General features: G+C 37.8%; 3 protein-coding genes across 3 annotated transcripts; 1 reads left to right on the top strand and 2 right to left on the bottom strand.

The window, feature by feature from the left end:
- Positions 1–136: 136 nt before the first annotated feature.
- LOC144438641 (signal peptidase complex subunit 3-like) lies at positions 137–5,345 on the bottom strand. Its single transcript, XM_078127758.1, has 4 exons — positions 5,162–5,345; positions 4,731–4,884; positions 3,190–3,305; positions 137–2,836 (listed from the first exon to the last, which is right to left on the bottom strand). Exons 1-4 carry the CDS (start codon positions 5,302–5,304, stop codon positions 2,716–2,718), a joined length of 534 nt encoding a protein of 177 aa, XP_077983884.1. The 5' UTR covers positions 5,305–5,345; the 3' UTR covers positions 137–2,715.
- A 1,847-nt stretch (positions 5,346–7,192) lies between these two features.
- LOC144439040 (uncharacterized) lies at positions 7,193–10,121 on the top strand. The gene is made up of 3 exons (XM_078128285.1): positions 7,193–8,083; positions 9,369–9,499; positions 10,019–10,121. The coding sequence occupies exons 1-2, from the start codon at positions 7,241–7,243 to the stop codon at positions 9,495–9,497; spliced, it is 972 nt and encodes a 323-aa protein (XP_077984411.1). The 5' UTR covers positions 7,193–7,240; the 3' UTR covers positions 9,498–9,499; positions 10,019–10,121.
- Positions 10,122–11,078: 957 nt separating this feature from the next.
- LOC144438591 (WD40 repeat-containing protein SMU1) lies at positions 11,079–18,402 on the bottom strand. The gene is made up of 11 exons (XM_078127685.1): positions 18,371–18,402; positions 17,148–17,358; positions 16,575–16,727; positions 15,804–16,043; positions 15,479–15,619; positions 14,994–15,089; positions 14,504–14,631; positions 13,935–14,061; positions 13,529–13,696; positions 12,984–13,136; positions 11,079–12,358 (listed from the first exon to the last, which is right to left on the bottom strand). Exons 1-11 carry the CDS (start codon positions 18,394–18,396, stop codon positions 12,260–12,262), a joined length of 1,542 nt encoding a protein of 513 aa, XP_077983811.1. The 5' UTR covers positions 18,397–18,402; the 3' UTR covers positions 11,079–12,259.

The raw sequence follows: 18,402 nt of genomic DNA on the forward strand, positions 1-18,402 counted from the left end.
ACATAGCCAAGATCAACTTAGCTGAGATTTTAAGCTACTTTTAATTGACACTCGCAAGCTGTTTTGAAATGACAAAATGGTGATGGAGTCTGACAGCAAACAGAGTTCACAAATGAGTCAACATTCATTTCTTTCTAAGTTTTATTCAATAACCTCTTTGTAGAAATGTTTCACATTCATTGCAGGGTTTTTTTCCCATATGTCATATCTTCATAACATATACTTTAAAAAATAACTTCATTATCAAAATCTCTTGCTCCTCAATAAGAGGTGATAAAGCTGGGCGAGTGACATGAAAAAAAGGCTACAGATAATAAAAGATTTGCAGTCTTTGTGGGTATAACTTTAACTTGTTTACAAACTGAGTGTGGAAATTGATAAATTCACTGCTGTTTAAAAAAAAAAAGATGACATCCAAATTTGACACTGATGAAGACAAATTTCTGTTCTGTATTTTCTATTATGAGAATTACCTGTAACAAATATTGGGGCTGCTCTTAGACTGGCACCAGTCTCCCTTGGGAGATTTTTTTTGTCTCATAATCTTCAAATGTTTTAAATTTGTTATTCATTTCAAATTTTGGGAAGGAAAATGTCAACTTTTTAAAAACATTTCCCATTTACTAGTAGCCTCCCAAGGGTCCCTTTGGGAGGCTACTAGACTGTTGACAGTCTTTCGTGCCTTTTTGCTACGTTTTATCTAAAACTAAAGTCATTGCCTCACTCCGATCTGGAACAATACTATAACGGTGTACTGATCAGCGAATGTCAGAGGCACAAGCGACTCGTTTGTGCCTTCAGCAATCACAGTTCCTATCAGTACGCATTAGTATTCAGTGCTACGGAGCGAGGCAATGGCTTTGATTTAGATGAAATGCAGCAAAAAAGGCACGAACGACTGTCGACAGTCTAGGAGGCTATTAGTAATTGTGAAAAATTAAAAACAATCTCCCAAGGGACTGGTGTCAGTCCAGGCAGTAAAATGTGTTATAACATGAAATGTACCTTGAAAGTAAACTGTTTAAATTTTTGCCATTACTTTGTTCAAGAAAACGCCAACCCATTCTCAGTTAAAATCAAGCAAGCAAATCAGGGGTCACCATACAAATTTTTGAAATAAGAGGTCAAAATGTTATCAAAATTGAGCCATTTTCGAATCCAATATGGCTACCAAATATTTTAGAATCCAACATGGCTACCAAACATTGTGTTTTTAACTCTATGGGGAAAATAAAAGATGGGTAATTTTCATGAAAACAAGACAATGAAACTCCAAATTTCTTTTAGTATTTCAGAAGAACCAGAAGCACACTTCCATATGGCAAATTTTGGAGATATTTCAAGAAATTTGATTTTCAGTGAAATTTGTCCCTGAGGCCCCTTCTACCTTAGGATTCAGATGATGCACAGTATGCTAGATGACTTTGACCATGAACATGCTCACAGAGCTCGTAGAGTGTCTATGAAACTTACATTTTAGAGAGCATTACAGATTTGTTTTATCTCCTAACCATAGACTACGATACTATGAATATGCAGGAAAGAAATCTGTCACTTTTTAAAAAAAAGAAAATTAGTGACATTTTGGGGACTGTAATTGTGAAAATGTTGGCCTGATAGATGTTGGGAAGTGTCAAGATACTGACCACGGATTGAAAATCATCCCTTTAAACAAGCAGAACTGATCATCAGTCTGATAAATCAACTAATTATCCAGTAGAGTAGACTGCTGAAGTCCCTGAAATTGTCAAGAGTATTTGGCAAATGACAGAGCATACCATGTCTAAACTACAAATACATTTCACATACGTTCTCACTGAATGTGTTATTTGAAATGCTGTGTACACATTGACAGAATCATACAGCTTGTACTGCAGGTGTAGTATTGTATGATATGACAACAACAACAACAAAAACACAAATACCCTTATTGTTGCAGACACTGACAAGCTGATGGGAAGTAAAGATACAATTTTTAATTTTTTTAAAATTTTATGATACATTGCCTACAGATTCAACATTGTTTGTGTTCTCAGTATCAGATGAAAAGACGAGAACAATGATATACATGGTATGTGATAGTACCATGTACATGGTCAGACACAGTTTTGGTCAATTTTGTATGTTTTCTTTTCAAAATGCTAGTATATTTGGTGTCAAAGTAGAATCCATACATAATGTATTGTACAACCCATAACACTGAAGTAAAATGATTCCACTATGTGCCACACTTTGTACAACCCATAACACCCAAGGAACGTAATTGCCAGTGTGCCATACTCATTTATTGGGTTCATATCAAATGTAATATAATACAGATTCATTTTCTTTAAATATGCCAGGTATGTGGCCCTTCTATAAACGTACTAATCTGTAGGCAATGTTGCTTGCTAATAGAAAGCCCTGAGTGGGCTTAAGTTAAGTAAATGATAACTTTACAACTGTATATCTAGCTCTTAGTGACATCTAGATGATGTTTCACGATGTTTGCACTTTAGAAACTCACTATTAATTAATTGCTTTGCAATGGTAACACTGTTTACATGTATAAATTTGGAATCAGGTTCACATTGGGTTGTAATACACACTATCTTTACACACCATACTTTTATATTATTGAGGTACATAGTGGAAGTGTTTTACTTGGGTGTTAAGGGTTGTAATACGCACTGTTTTTAACAGTGCACGAGGTTAGAAATAAATAAATCAACCATTCTATTGCTTGTACTCTCTTGGAAACTTTAAGATATAGTCTCCGGGTCCCTTTAGCCTTGGTAGTGTTCCTGCATTGGGTATAACATTCCATGCTAAGGATAGTGTTACATTCTGATTACCTCTGTAACAGAAACAAGAACAGCAAATGTTTATTGATCATTAGGTAGAATGCATATAAAGCAAAATATGATTGATTTACATGCCTTTAAGTCAGCGATATAATTTAATATCCAGTGAAAGACACAATACAACCCCCCCCCCCCCACCCCCCCCCCCCCCCCCCCCCCCGAGAGTCACTGATATCGCTAATGTGCAATGGCCAATTTCATTTAAACCTGACACAAAGGTGACATATTATATGAAGTCTTGTATTGTATTCATAATTTCAATATGAATCTGATTCTCAATCTGACACAAACTATATACAAAATGTATATATTGGTGGCTAGCAGGTTATGTCGACCTTTGACCTACCTGAGTCCATTTCCATCATCAAAGAAGTAATATTTTGTATTCATGCTCTTGAAATCCAGTTTGGTATTTTCACCTCTTTTGATTATTTTATCCCATAAAACAACTTGGTTTAGTTTCTATAGAAACAAACAAATAAACAGGTGGTTATCTGATCAAATCTACTTGCAAAAGTTGAACGAAATAAATACAAAGTGAACAAGACACGGTAATGTTTTTCTCTGCAGTAAGGATCACTTGATTGTTGTCTTTTAATCCCACTGTGAACCATACATTTCTAGCCCAAATATTTTGAGGTGACTGAGTTCTTCTTCATCAGTAGGCCTCCAGATCTGTCAAACAAATCAAGCTCTGTTACACTGTGACTAAGTACTGAACTTAAAAGCTATTGTCATTTGTTACTCTTGTCTTGGAATGGTATGAGTATCAAATCCAGCTAGCTATTGGATACTAATGAATGGTTGAAATTTGGGTTGCTGTGGTTGAAATTTGGGTTGCTATGGTTGAAATTTAGGTTGCTGTGGTTGAGATATTGGTTGCTGTGGTTGAAATTTTGGTTGCTATGTTTGAAATTTAGGTTGCTGTGGTTGAAATTTGGGTTGCTATGTTTGAAATTTAGGTTGCTGTGGTTGAAATTTTGGTTGCTATGTTACTGTTTTCTATTAACACCATTGATGAGCATGTCTAGTATGAATATCTACATGGACTTGTGTGGTTAGTGGCAGGTCTTATTTGGGGTATACTATTTTTTTCAATTGATATAATTTGTGTGTAATGGATTGGTACTGGAGACCCATCGATGAAAAGCAGCTCAGTCCCATTGAAATAATTGGGTTAGAAAAGTATGGTTCACAATGATGTTATTTATAGAAAGAATCTGAATGTCAAATCGTTTACTCCCATTATGGCTTAGACAAAACTTCTAGTCCTGGGATTACACATACAATGACTTCACACAACAAGATCATGTTACATCATCATGGCCATCATCTTGAGTCAAGGTGGATTTTATGTTGTACATTATTATCCATAAGCAGTGTGTGAAATTAAAGGAAAATGACTATTGGTCATAAGGACCGATAGGTAGCAATAGCTATCCGTGTGGGAAACTGCTGGTCTAATACTCAATGGAGATTATGACACGTATCTACAGCTACTACCCCCCACCCCCACCCCACCACCACCACCACCACCACTACCATGAAGGTCAAATGATTAAACTTTTAACATGACACATTGTTTTTCGCTGTAATAAAATTGTAATAAAATATGGGAGTACAAAGAATAGTTTAAGGTGGGTCACAGCTAATTCGCTTCATGTTACTTTTTTGTGATCGGTAATCGGCCCACTATCTCATTATTTATTCAAATACATTGTTCGCAAGTTTGAGACCACTTGGATCTCATACTGAGAACGTAGTCATACTGACCAAATATATCTGACTCCGTACTCAAGTCAGAGCCTCTTCAGACTAATGTGATCAGTGATAGGCACATGTCGACACAGTCATATTAATTATTAATTATTAGTTTTATATACTTACATTATTTGTTGTTTCATATTCTGCTGTCAAGTACAAGAATAACTGTTTTGTATTCCAATTGAATAAGGGTGCAAGGTCAACATGAAGGTCAAAGGCAATCTGACCCAGGTCATTTTTCTCTCTTGTTGATGCTGCAAAGTTTGCCACATTTTTTCTGTTGGGAGGATTACATGAGACACTTTATTTAATTTCTTGATTTTCATAATTCACATGAGCGCCCCCCCCCCCCCACAACAACAACAGTGCTCCCACTACAACCACAGACTCGTCTATAATACAACACAACCATGGAAGGAACACTCTTCCATCATTTAGAGACAGACTGCGATAAGATTTCGAAGTAAATGAGTGTGTTTGCTCGAGAGCGTATGTTTTCGTTTCTGCAGTGGTGTAGAAATTGAAATGAATGATCATATTCATGATATACTTACACGACGGCTTTTGTAGTTCCTATCTCTACGGGGGCAATACTGTCATTGAATACCGTTGTCAGAAAACAGCCGAACGTTAGAGCAGCCAACACACTCAGTGTGAAGGCAAATATTGTGTTTACACGTGAAAGAAATGTGTTCATCTTGCTCGAAGTATGTACAATCTGGTAGGTAAAGCAACGTGTATTTTCTTCCTGTTTTTCAAAGGGTCAACGATTGGTGTCGCTGTTTCATTTACATAGATCAACTGAAGAGGGCGCTGATTAATTCAAAACACAGAGTTAAAACACATGATAAAGCACCAGTTTTCGTATCCCTACATCACAATTTCATTCATTGTAAACGTTCGAAAAATCAAAGTATTAATCATATTTTGAAAGAGGCACGTAAAGTGCACACATGAAACAGCAAACAAAGGATGAATGGCAAACAGTACCCTCTCGTCTAAGGGAGCCGTCATTATTTACGGTTGGGGGGGGGGGTGTCGGAGGAATTGGTTGATAAGAAGTGGAAATTCAACTGCCCCCCCCCCATCCTGCAGGGAAAACATCAATGACCCCCCCACCCGCCTTTAGAAATTTGGATGACCCCCCCCCCCCCCCGTTTCCATTATATACATGAAGTGGTGGATATTAAAGAGAGGAAATTATATTATTTATATTGGTACAATTGTATTATTAATGATTATTGGGGTACTTACAAAACAACTTCATTTCAGTAAGAATACTTATTAAGAGCATTCCGCCATGAGCCAGCTTTTCTACCCCCCCTTGTTACAACAACTGATTCAGTCTGACTGACACAGTCACTTTCCTCACTCTCACTGTCAAGGTCTCTCATTACAACATCATCTTCATCACTGTCATCTGGCCCACTTTCAACACAATATTTTGTTTTTGAAAGCTTTGCATTGTCAACAACTGACTTTCGAAGACAGTCAGCCATAATGGCTTTCATTTTATCTTCTTTTTTCCCTTTCTTTGATAAGTTATGTCTTTCAAGGTATTTGTCCAATTCTTTAACTTTGAGTTTTGAAAGTGTTCCACTGAGAGTTAATGACAACCAATCTTACATTTCATATGTCAAAGCATCTTCCTCTTCCCTCTTCCTAAATCTGTCCGTCGATCTTATCTTTGCAGTCTGCTGCAGTGCCTCTAGATGGAGGACACACATCCTGACATGTTCTTCTGACACAGCTAATGTCTTAGCTATGTCAGATATGGTTGCAGCTTGGTCACTCAGATATGCCAAACAAGCCAGAACTATAGTAAACATGGCCAAAGTTAATGAAGATCCAAGTGGAAGATTAATACGAGGTCAGTCTGTAATACCATCAGTGAAAATGACTTTCTTGCATAATTTTTGAATAGATAACTTGGTAGATTAATCTAGCAGATTCACCAATGTACATTTTGTAACACTGTTATATGCACACAAAGAAAAAACCATTGAACTAATATATAAGAGTCTTAGACTTTAATACTTGAGTACTCCACATCATTGAGATGGAAAGACGTGTCGAACATCGTAGCGCATACATCCAGAGCTGCTGTACCCCCTACTATAGTACCCGGTGTCAACTTGGAATGGCATGCGCACCACTTGTCTCAAACTATCGTCCAACGCTGTAGCCAATCAAATGGCTACTCCAGAACTTGTGACCAATCAGGCTGGTCATGAAAATCCCACGAAACAAGATTACGTCATCTTGCCACTTACATAATTTGTATCAAAATAATAATATCCTCTCCAGATCCAAGGCTCAACCTAGCTAGCTACATAGGCCATGGGCCATGCCAACAAAACAACATTTTTACCCATTTCGAATCTGCTTTTGTTTCTACAAACTGCATAATGTGTAGAAATTAAAAATCTCACGCACTGTACTTGTCATACCGGTTTGCCATTGGTCGAGACGCGTTCTACACAAAATGTCGTTTTTCATGTTCATGTGTTCCATCGCCCTATGTGACGTAATAGACGATCGTTTCACTGGTTTTGTGAAATGTTCCACTCTCGCGCTCCCAGTTTCCGGTCGAGTGCAGTGCGGCGTGGACGTGCAAGAAATTAGCCGTCATCATGAAATCTTCTATCATATTGGGATTCATGGCCGTGGTTGTCATCTGTACAATTTTTCATCCAGTGAATGGAAACACTCTGAAGTCAAAAGGGTCTGTCCAAGATGAGCCCGTGCCCAAGGAGAAAGTTAGACCAGCAGTTGACTTCAATTCGGCACCTGTTCGAGACAGACCCGTCCCCAAGGAGAAAAAGAGACCAGATGTCGTCGACTCGGCACCTGTTCGAGACGAACCCGTCCCCAAGGAGAAAAAGAGACCAGATGTCGTCGACTTGGCACCTGTTCGAGACAGACCCGTCCCCAAGGAGAAAAAGAGACCAGATGTCGTCGACTCGGCACCTGTTCGAGACAGACCCGTCCCCAAGGAGAAAAAGAGACCAGATGTCGTCGACTCGGCACCTGTTCGAGACAGACCCGTCCCCAAGGAGAAGAAGAGGCCAGATGTCGTCGACTCGGCACCTGTTCGAGACGAACCTGTCCCCAAGGAGAAAAAGAGACCAGATGTCGTCGACTCGGCACCTGTTCGAGACGAACCCGTCCCCAAGGAGAAAAAGAGACCAGATGTCGTCGACTCGGCACCTGTTCGAGACGAACCCGTCCCCAAGGAGAAAAAGAGACCAGATGTCGTCGACTCGGCACCTGTTCGAGACGAACCTGTCCCCAAGGAGAAAAAGAGACCAGATGTCGTCGACTCGGCACCTGTTCGAGACGAACCCGTCCCCAAGGAGAAAAAGAGACCAGATGACGAGTATAACGTCGACTCGGCACCAGTTCGAGACGACGAGACGAATCTTAACTCCCGTCTTGCTTCTGAGTGTGGACAAGAACGGGTTGCCGGTGATAGTGTAAGTTCAACTTCATTTATATACCGTGTCTACGGCGCCCGCTGTTGAGATACGCCGTTAGCTGGTCGTAACTCCTACTTGCCCGGAGAATATGGGGGCTACGATGTATCTTGACAGCTCCGTAAACAGGCTACTTCATTTCAAATAATTTAATAATTCAAATAATATACTTTATTTATATAATGACTGTGAACTTTAACTTTAAGGAGTGCAATATATAATAGACGCTTACTACAATGTTTTAACTTTTTTTTTTATTCTACCAGATTTGGCAATCTCAGGGAATCTGTGCAAGTGTGCATCAGGGAATACATTTTCATTTTAAACGAGTCTATACAGAGTAATTTCATGAATTTGGGGAAATATGATAACGAATTCAAAACCCTATTTATATCATACCAGTATATTGATGGCGCAAATCGTGAGATCTGATTGGTCTAGACATCGAACTAGCGCGTCTAAAATTAAGCAATAAACCACCCCTGGGGATGGTATACCAAGAGGTTTTGACCAGTGAACGAAATATATATTAAGTTCACTGGTCAAAAACGAGTGGTATACCATTCCCAGGGGTGATTTATTGCTAATATAGTAATATATTATACCAGTATATTGAAAATGTCGGAAACAAGATAAGACGCATCATTTTCTGGTTTCATTTGTGCTCCCATCCCTGCACGGACTACAACGTTCGTAGACGAACAGTGAGTGAACATTAAAATTTGGATGCGTGCCAACTGTGCATTATCGCTCATTTTAGACGTGCTAGTTCGATGTCTAGACCAATCAGATCTCTCCATTTGCGCCATCAATATACTGGTATAATATAATGAGCGATAATGCACAGTTGGCACGCGTCCAAATTTTGATGTTCACTGTTCGTCTAGAACGTTGTAGTCCGTGCAGGGATGGGGGCGCAAATGAAACCAGAAAATGTTGCGTCTTATCTTGTTTCCGATATTTTCAAAATGCTGGTATAATGTAATAGCGATAAACCACCCCCTGGGAATGGTATACCACTCGGTTTTGACAAGTGAACTCAATATATATTTCCTTCACTAGTCAAAACCTCTTGGTATATACCATCCCCAGGGGTGGTTTATTGCTTAAATATATATTCGCAATAATTCCATAATGCATATTGGAACCACAACCGGTCTATTGTATTGATAATTATCTGTGTCCTGCATGGTGAAATCAGTATGTTGTGTGATGAATTTGAAACACAAGTAGTGTCATTTTACTTAAGCTAAGAAGTGTTTTTTTTAACCTGTCTTATACTTAGTGCACCCTACCAAGACGTCCTTCTAGTGCTGCTGTGTATGAAGCCTGTTGCAGCACTTCTGAGGTACTGGCTTGTAAGAAACAAGAACATGGTGGTAGCCAATGTGTTGTAGTTAGAAATAGAACCTAAAGGTATAGCAAACATGATTTTTTTTTTGTAATTAGTTACACTTGCTGTAATGCACCATGTCTACCAACTTTTTGGCATATTTTCATGAGGGGACAGACAGACTCACAAAAATGGAATTTCTGATGTCAACGACAGCACAACAAAACGTGATTTAGATAGTTGAATGGTTGAGGGCGCTCTCAAGCATTGCCACTGGCTGAATGAACTTGGACTTGCCAGTAATTTACCAAGCAATACCAGCTGTCATGCGACACGACATGAGACATCGTCCAAATTCAAACGATGACATCTCGAAGAAAAAAATTGCTTCGACTCTCGTTGCCAAATAAATTGATTTCCAGTTGCTCTTTGAAAAAACATTTGCTTTTTTTTCAAGTTTTGGTGGCCAAAAAAATCATCGTTGGCTCAAAATCCTTCAACCCCCAGATATCACATGGTTTACCCCTTATCAATTCGAAGATGCAGTCAAGACCCCCCCCCCCCCCCATGACACTAATCTTCTTTGTCTGTTTCTTCATCAGAAGCAATAAGTTGCAAGAGTCAAGGGCAGTGAAGAAAACCACAAAATGCTGCAATTGAAATTGTGAACTTTAAACATCATCATGGCCTCTGTCAATAAACACCCTTATCAAAATAACACAATGTTGTGTCTTGTGTGTACTAGTTATTGTCTGGCTTGACACGATTTTTTTAAATAAAAAAATGTTACATTTGAATCCCAGTTCAGATTAGGATTAAAATCATGAAAAAAAAACCCAGTTGGCCTCATGAGTGAAAAAGTTGGTTGTGAACAAAAGAATAATCCTATGTAATCCTTATGTAATGCCACTGATAAGATAATACTAAAGAGAACCTGGGATTGAATCATGGGTCTTTAAGGGTGTAGATCACCCAAAGGAAATATAGCCGTGTTAGTTAACTAAGATTGTTGTCAAGCCTGATAACGACAATCAAATGTTTCGTTCGTACTTACCACAAGCAAGCAAATGCATCAGTATTTTTCCAGGGGTTGTAGTATGATTTGACAATTTAGTGAATGAGGGCAAATGAATCATTGAGGTGGGGTTCTGTTGACCAAATTTATAGTCCAATAGGTCAATGAAGTTAGTGGTGGTGATACAGTGAGTGCCAGTAGTGCTGGTTGAGGGCGGTGGTGGTGGGGGTGGGGGTTCTGCGTCTCCTACTTGTTTGTAAGATATTCTCACATTTTGGAACTCATGTCAAAAGAATTTCAGGTGGTGGTATGTGTGTGTGTGTGTGTGGGGGGGGGGGTGTCTTATTGGTTTATCATTCTCATATTTTGAAATATACATCTCAAGTCAAAAGAACCCCAAGTGGTGGTTGGGAGGTGTCTATGTCTCCTCCTTTGTATCATATCATATCATATCATATATCAAGAATTTATTATATTTTTAGGGACAATATTTTGAAACGCAAGTCCGAAGAACTTCAGATGGTGGTGTTAGGGGGTCTGTGTCTCATTTGTATCATCACATTTTTAAATACATACCTTGAGTCAGAAAAAACATCACACAAATCTCCTTTAATGTAAAAAGGGTTTATTTCTCATATTTTTGGGGGACAACTGCTAAAAACTCTGGTGCCATCTTGGATACTTTCCAATACTAACTTCTACCACAATATTTGTAGTTAACAAAACTAAACAAAAGAAGCACACATTGCCTTGAATAAAACTTACAAAAAAAATTGTCGTCCCTACATAAAAGTTATAACACACATAAAATATGTGCTTGAAAAGCTGACGAAACATATACATTACAGAGCAGTAGAATATTTTACTTAGACTGAGATATTAGCTGTTGTGTAAACACCTTTACTTGTGTTTAGCATCAATAATGATGAATCTTTCAGCCTAAACTCAATCTGATTAAAATCTGATGTATACAACTCAATTTCTTTATTTACCTTTAGGTCTTTCGATGACTGTGTTTTTCAATTTTGTTGTTCTGAGTGAGCACCTCTTTGTCACCGAATACCACAGGTGTTCACATTCAAATCTAATGTTTTGAGTTACCCACTATACCAATAAGAAGACGTTTTCATTTACATCTACAACTGATGGGTGCAGTATCTCAGGATGTTCCGAGAGCTCAAGCACAGAGACTGGAGTGTCAACTGTAAGATGGATTTTGATTGGCTACATGTACGTGAGGGATTTGAATGTGAACTTGTATTGTATTCAGTCAGATGGAACGAGGCACTCACTCTCAGAATGACAAAATTGAAAACAAACGACAATAAATGACGGATAGTGAGGTGAATAAAGAATTAGAGGCATACTCACGAACTACATCTGATTTTAATCAGATGTAGTCTAAACTTGGCTGGGCAATTGCAAGAACTTGTTGTACAACTACAGTACAAATGTATATGGTATTGTTTGAAAAACAAGAGTTTCCCTTCCACATACATTTCACATAGCTCATATCAAATGAAAGTACCCCAGTACTCTATTAATTATATGACACAGGAAAACGGGATTCTGTTGGGTGAGAGAGCTAGAGGTGCTCCTGCAACAAGATTACACAACTGAATAGAGTTAAAAATTACATTGTCAATGTGTGAATGGCTGTGCTGACAAAGAAGTTCTCAAACTTGACTACGTCTGTAGGGAAGTCGTTTGATGGGAATTATAACCCCAAAGTTGACTATTAATGTCTCTGATCAGAATGTCATATGATGGGTATATATATAACTTGGCAGCATCTTTCCATTGAAAATCCGTTGTATTCCATGATATCCTATGGTTTCCATAACTTCAATAGACCATCTTCACTGTATGTACCAATCAGATTGTTGTGAGGATGATGAACAATACCAATCACATCTTTTTCATGTACCTGGTGAGATAAACAGATACAAAATAACAGTCTTGTGTTTTGGTATGCCATTGTATCAAAGTGGTGAAGATGAGACATTATACCATGCATGAGCCATTTAGAACAAAAAATACGAAATATATACTCAGGTTGTTCTACATCATGACCACGCGTGTCTACATCACTGGTTCTGCTGTTTTTGAATATGAGTCAAAACGTTCAAAATTGCCCTTACTTTCCCCGATTTTGATATTACCACTTCTGGTATAATTATGTTATTCTCCAATATTTTTCTTCATTTGGCTGGAAAATACTCATAACCTATTGGTAAGGGTTGTCACCACTTGTCTAGGGACTTGTAGTGACAAAGGCCCCTTAGGTCACAAGGATTTTGAACACTTTTTAGCCTATAAATTTTGATCTATCTTGGTTGACAATCTTCATCAGAATGACAATGTCATAATTACAGTTGACCTGGTGGCAGTATGTGGTTAGCTGTAGCTATGGAATTTGTCATTTTGATGAAGACTTTGTCATTCTGATCATGATTGTCGACCAAGACAGATCTATGCTAAAAAGACCTTGAACTGCTTGTGTGTTATATAACCTGTGTAAATCATTTGATGGTAAATAATTTCACACTTACGTTGAGTGTCCTTTCCAGTTTACCGGTGGTGGTAGAGAAACAGTAGAGTACAAGATCTTCACCCACACAGTAAATCCAGTCACCACGTGGCGATATAGTCGCACATACAAAGTCACCACCTTCACGTTTACCTGAACTGAAACTACGCACAATCTGGAGAAGAAAGTGACAAAATTCTCATTAAAGCTGATCTAGCTGCAACTGGATCATTTTCTGGAACTGTTTTGTTAGATATGATAATTTACTTGTAATATTGTACACCAAAATCAGTATTGAATCACCTGTTGGTAAACATATTTGTGTAGCTGTTCATATAGTATGGTAGAATACATACAATCAAATTGATTTTTGGGTTTGCACCTTAAAATGAGCACCCCTAACACACTCACGATTTCAACCTAATACTGTACTCTAATATGGATGATTTGGGCCTCAAGTAAATGACCTTGTATCATCAGACACAACAGTTACATGCCTGTGTTACACTATAGATATCTATTCCTGCCTTGGCGGCAATGCTATTACATTTTTGTATTACAACTGACCTGGCCCTGCATGTTCATAATGGCAACGGTGTTACTACGGTTACAGACAACAAACTGTTCCAGATTCCTTGGCAGTGTATGGACACTATTGACTGTGATGTCAGCTGTTGATGTACCTCCTAGAGACTTGAAGGTATTGGTACATTCTGTACTCTTCACATTCCAAACCTTTATAGAATAGCATAGATATCATTGTATTAGAAATTATGAACGCATATACATGCATATGTACATACGCGTGTATGTACGTAATACAGTCACACACACACAGTCACACATGCATACATATGATACATACATGCATGCATACATATCATCTACAAATACATACACATCATCTAAAACTACAACACAAACTGACAACAATAAGAACAAAGAGTAGATACATTGTACTGTGATAACTCACTTTGACTGTGCCATCAGATGATGCACTGATAATGTGATGACCATCAGCTGTAAACATAGAATCATTCACGAATGATGTGTGACCACGGAACTCTTTCAATGTTTTGCCTGATTTTAAACCATGAACTCTGAAACAATGGAAGAAATGATAGACTTTCATTAGTGGTCAGAAACTGATTATTTAGCTTAAAGTCTATCGATTCCAACAACACATTAGTGTACACATTGTATACAGGGTAGCGGTAACTATTTATTCCAAGTTTGAATAAAACAAGTCTTCACATATTATAGTCCCACTCATATTTAATTTATGAACCCAGTATGGTGAAATGTGTCAGAAGGATTTGACGTGAATGGGTCATAACATAGGTAGTTATGAAAACAATATATATATTAATATGTGTACCTTTTGCCATGTGGTGACTGACAAATCTGTACATGCTATCACTATACTTGCTATTATGCATACACAGGCTGATAAAAATGAATCTCACGATTTCCTCTCTTGGTACCAACTACGGACAAGAACAAACATTACCTGAAAGGAGATGAGGGCAACAAGGGTCTTACCTGATAGTTTGGTCAAATGATGTACTAAGCAGCTGACTACCATCTTTAGAAAACTTGACTGATGTTACACCTTTACTGTGTGCGTTGTCAAATTTTCTCAGACACTGACCAGTTTGAATCTTCCAAACCTATACATGAAACAGAATATCAGCAATTTTATCCTGAAAGTTTCATACTACATACTACGACATAAATAATGCAATAACGCAGGATGAGCCAGTATGACATACTCTGGTTATTTACACAAGTGCTTGCTGTGTTCTTTGTAACTCTACTTTGATGAATAAAGTTAGTGAAAGTGCAGCAGAAAACATCATTTGCATTTTCTCCTGGGTATAAGAAGTTACATTACTTTTCTTGCTCATACAAAACATTCAAAAAGTCACACCGAATGGAGCAGTACATTACAACATGTACCAGTATGTGTTTTGAGTATGGCGTCTTGGAATTTGCTATTTAAAGACTCAGTATTGTTATTCATCATTGTTACCTTGATTTTGCCATCTTGTCCTCCAGTTGCCAACATTTCACTGTCTCTACTGAAACACATACACAGTACTGCATCATCCATTAACATGAAGTTATCCTGTGAATAACAGAAGTATTAGAGTGTCACAAAGATTTACATTCTTATCCTGTGAATAACATATGCATAACAGTGTCGCAAAGATTTACAGGTGAATATGTATTAGATGAACAATGTATATGCATGACTTTATCTGAAGGTAATAAGCATGTAGGCACTTAGAAAATCAAGCGAAATACGTGTCACGACATCTGAAATCATGAAATGACTCTAAAAGAACCCAAAGTATATGAAAATACCTGGAGTGGTGTTCCCCTTTAACCACTGCGCCACAGGGAACCAACTAAATACATTTCATCTGGATCTGTAACTTTCTCTTTCTTGTACATTAAACTCTATTATCAAGCTCTTTCCGTCATTTGCTTCATTTTCAAAAATGTCAAACTTACCTGTGCCTGATATTTGAGATCTTTCCTGATTTTACCCGTGGTGAAATTCCAGACTTCGATAAATCCATCCACACTACCTGTCACCAAGTATTGGCCATCTGGTGAGAAAGCTGAACATTCTACGTGGGATTTCTGACCAAACTGTGAATGTGAAGATATAGAGATAGAATCATTACATGTTCAGCTATGTTGTCATCAATATTTGGTAGGTGATCTTCATGTCAATATTTTGTGATACAACACATCGTTTTTATACACCCTTCAGTGGTTGGCTGAGAGTCTGTGTTATGTAGTTTAGATTTACTTGGCTATGATGGATACTTACTTTGATAGTTTTACTAAGCTGTGTTGGGTACTTTTCCACCTCTTCATCCTTGACAGCTGCTTTACCACGGAACAAATCAATACTAGTACCAGGTGGTAATAATCCTTGGTGTTGTTGCCATTTTAATGCCTGACCCAGCAATGCAAGGAGACGTGATGGAGGTACTACACTGACTTCACCTGACAATGCCTGGGCTATGGCTGCCCTTCTACGCTCTTTACTACTTCCATCTGGATAGGCCTAGAGAAACGATTGAAACATAAAAATCTACATGCATGAGGATGAAGTGTTTTTTGAAAAGTTGTAGCACTTTACTAAAATGAAATAGAATTTTATTCATAAGGCACATCATAGATATAGCAATAATTTGATTTCTTGTTTAACACAATGACTTCTGCTTCACACACTTTACATGCATAACTATAGATAACAATATGTTGACCTTCTTTTTTGACCCTTGAACATGAGGGACAATGCTATTTCAGGTACCTAGATTGATAAACCAGTAATACATGTACTACAGGTTTCTTTATTTTCTTACTTTCTTTTCTGTGAAAGAACAGTCACTAAACTTTGCTGCTCACAGGCCAAAATACTTTTTCAGATATATTTCTGTAATGGAGGTAAACATGTTTTCTGTACATATTCATGGATAATCAGATAAAACTATAGTACATCAAATACAAATGATAACTTCAACTTAACGGGATGCAATGATATGTGGACATCAATGGAATACAAGCACACAATGTTTGTTAATAATCCACTTACCTCCCTGGGATCAAAGTAAGACCTTGCAAGCAAGTTTTCTAGATGTACATATCTGTCTGATTGTTGTTGTTTTAACATTATCATAGGATCAGTCTGTCTAAGCAAGGAACGAGCTGCACCCAACTCTCTCAATTCTATCAATTCCAGTACAATCTGTGGAAGGAAGATATCAAAGTTAGATTTATTTATGAATTCCAAAACGAGATGATTTGCTATAGCATTAAAGGCTTGCTGATATCACATAGACAGGTTTCAAGTGGTTGGAATGGAACAGGGCAACACAGTGGTAGTCATGGTAACCAATAGTTGATACAGACTTCATCAGGACCAACTTTTCTACAGCTCTGAGTTGACTAGGTAACTTTTCAACACCTGGATTTTAATCTGACATATGAAAGGCCTGGTTTGGATAAACAGTGACATCAGGGGTGTATATCAATTGTCTGACAAAGCTATAGGAAAAGTTGTTGGTCCAGAACACAGAATAATCCTATGTAATCCTTATGGTTCCACTGATAAAACAGTACTAAATGTGAAAACCTGGGAATGAATCCTTGGCCTTTAAACACAAACCTGTTCATAGAGATCAATGAGTGTTTTATCTGGTAGTTTGAGTGATTGTATAGCTTGTAGTACAGTATCCCAGTGTCCATTGTTGATGTCTGACACAAATCCATCTATACTGTCTACAGTGTTCAATGAAATACTAGTTTCTTCCTGTAATACAGCAAGTGTTCTATGTAAGCTGTTCTCTTTGAGGTACTGCTGGATCAGACGAACCACACTAGAAAATAATGAAATGGAAAAATAAGAATTATGTCACTTCAATGTAAGGGTTGTATTAATTCTAGGATACACTCCCACCCAATAAATATGTAAACTGATAAAAGGTAAACTCTATGACCAACTTATCCTCTGATAAAAGACAACTTTCTCTATTGTGGATCAATATGATGATAAACACAGAGTTTCCTTGTGAATCACTATGATGCTACTGGCATCTCATTGGTTTATTTTGCCACACAACATTTTCGTTGATGAAAATTGACTGTAAAGCTATTGATTTATACATTTCTGAACTTGGCTGCAGTTTACTTAGTCCGAGGAGGCTCTGGCTTGAGTACAGAGGCAGATATATTTGGTCGGTATGACCATAGATGTATTAGTGAATACTAATACATCCATGGTATGACCAAGGAGGTTACCCGTATATTGTATTATACCTCTGTGGTATTACTGAGAACGGAGTCATACCGACCAAATACATCTGACTCTGTACTAAAATCAGAGCCTCCTCAGACTGCAGTTCAGTGTACACTTTGGAACTCTACCTCTACCTTTCTTTTCCTATTTGATAATAAATTCATTTTATGATATACCTCTAAATTACAGTACATGTAAATGCCACCATTCAGATTCTCAACCATAATAATATGATAAAGTGTCACAAATCAAAGTTAGTGAAACACACTGTAATCTGGTAAAACCTATCTTCTATAAGTGTGAACACAAGCACTTGAATAAATTCGTTAAGTTCTGTAAAGCACATTGTCTATTGATTCAGTTTACATGTCTCTAGTATGGAGTGTACAGTACATTAGCCCCAACACGTTATAAATGAATTGTATGTCAACATGCAAGTCCCATACTTCGGAAGTTTATACCTGCCACGTCACTTGTTATGAAAACTGACATCGCACCTTCGGCGACAAATGATATTGCATTTTACAATTGTATTTTATCGTCGAGCTGTGATCAAAACTAGGCATGTAAACAAAGAAATGGTGCAGACTTACTCAGCTGACTCTATTTCTATCGCCATGTTGAA

This window comes from Glandiceps talaboti, chromosome 8 (genome assembly GCF_964340395.1).
Source record: "Glandiceps talaboti chromosome 8, keGlaTala1.1, whole genome shotgun sequence".
Classification (NCBI taxonomy): Eukaryota; Metazoa; Hemichordata; class Enteropneusta; family Spengelidae; genus Glandiceps; species Glandiceps talaboti.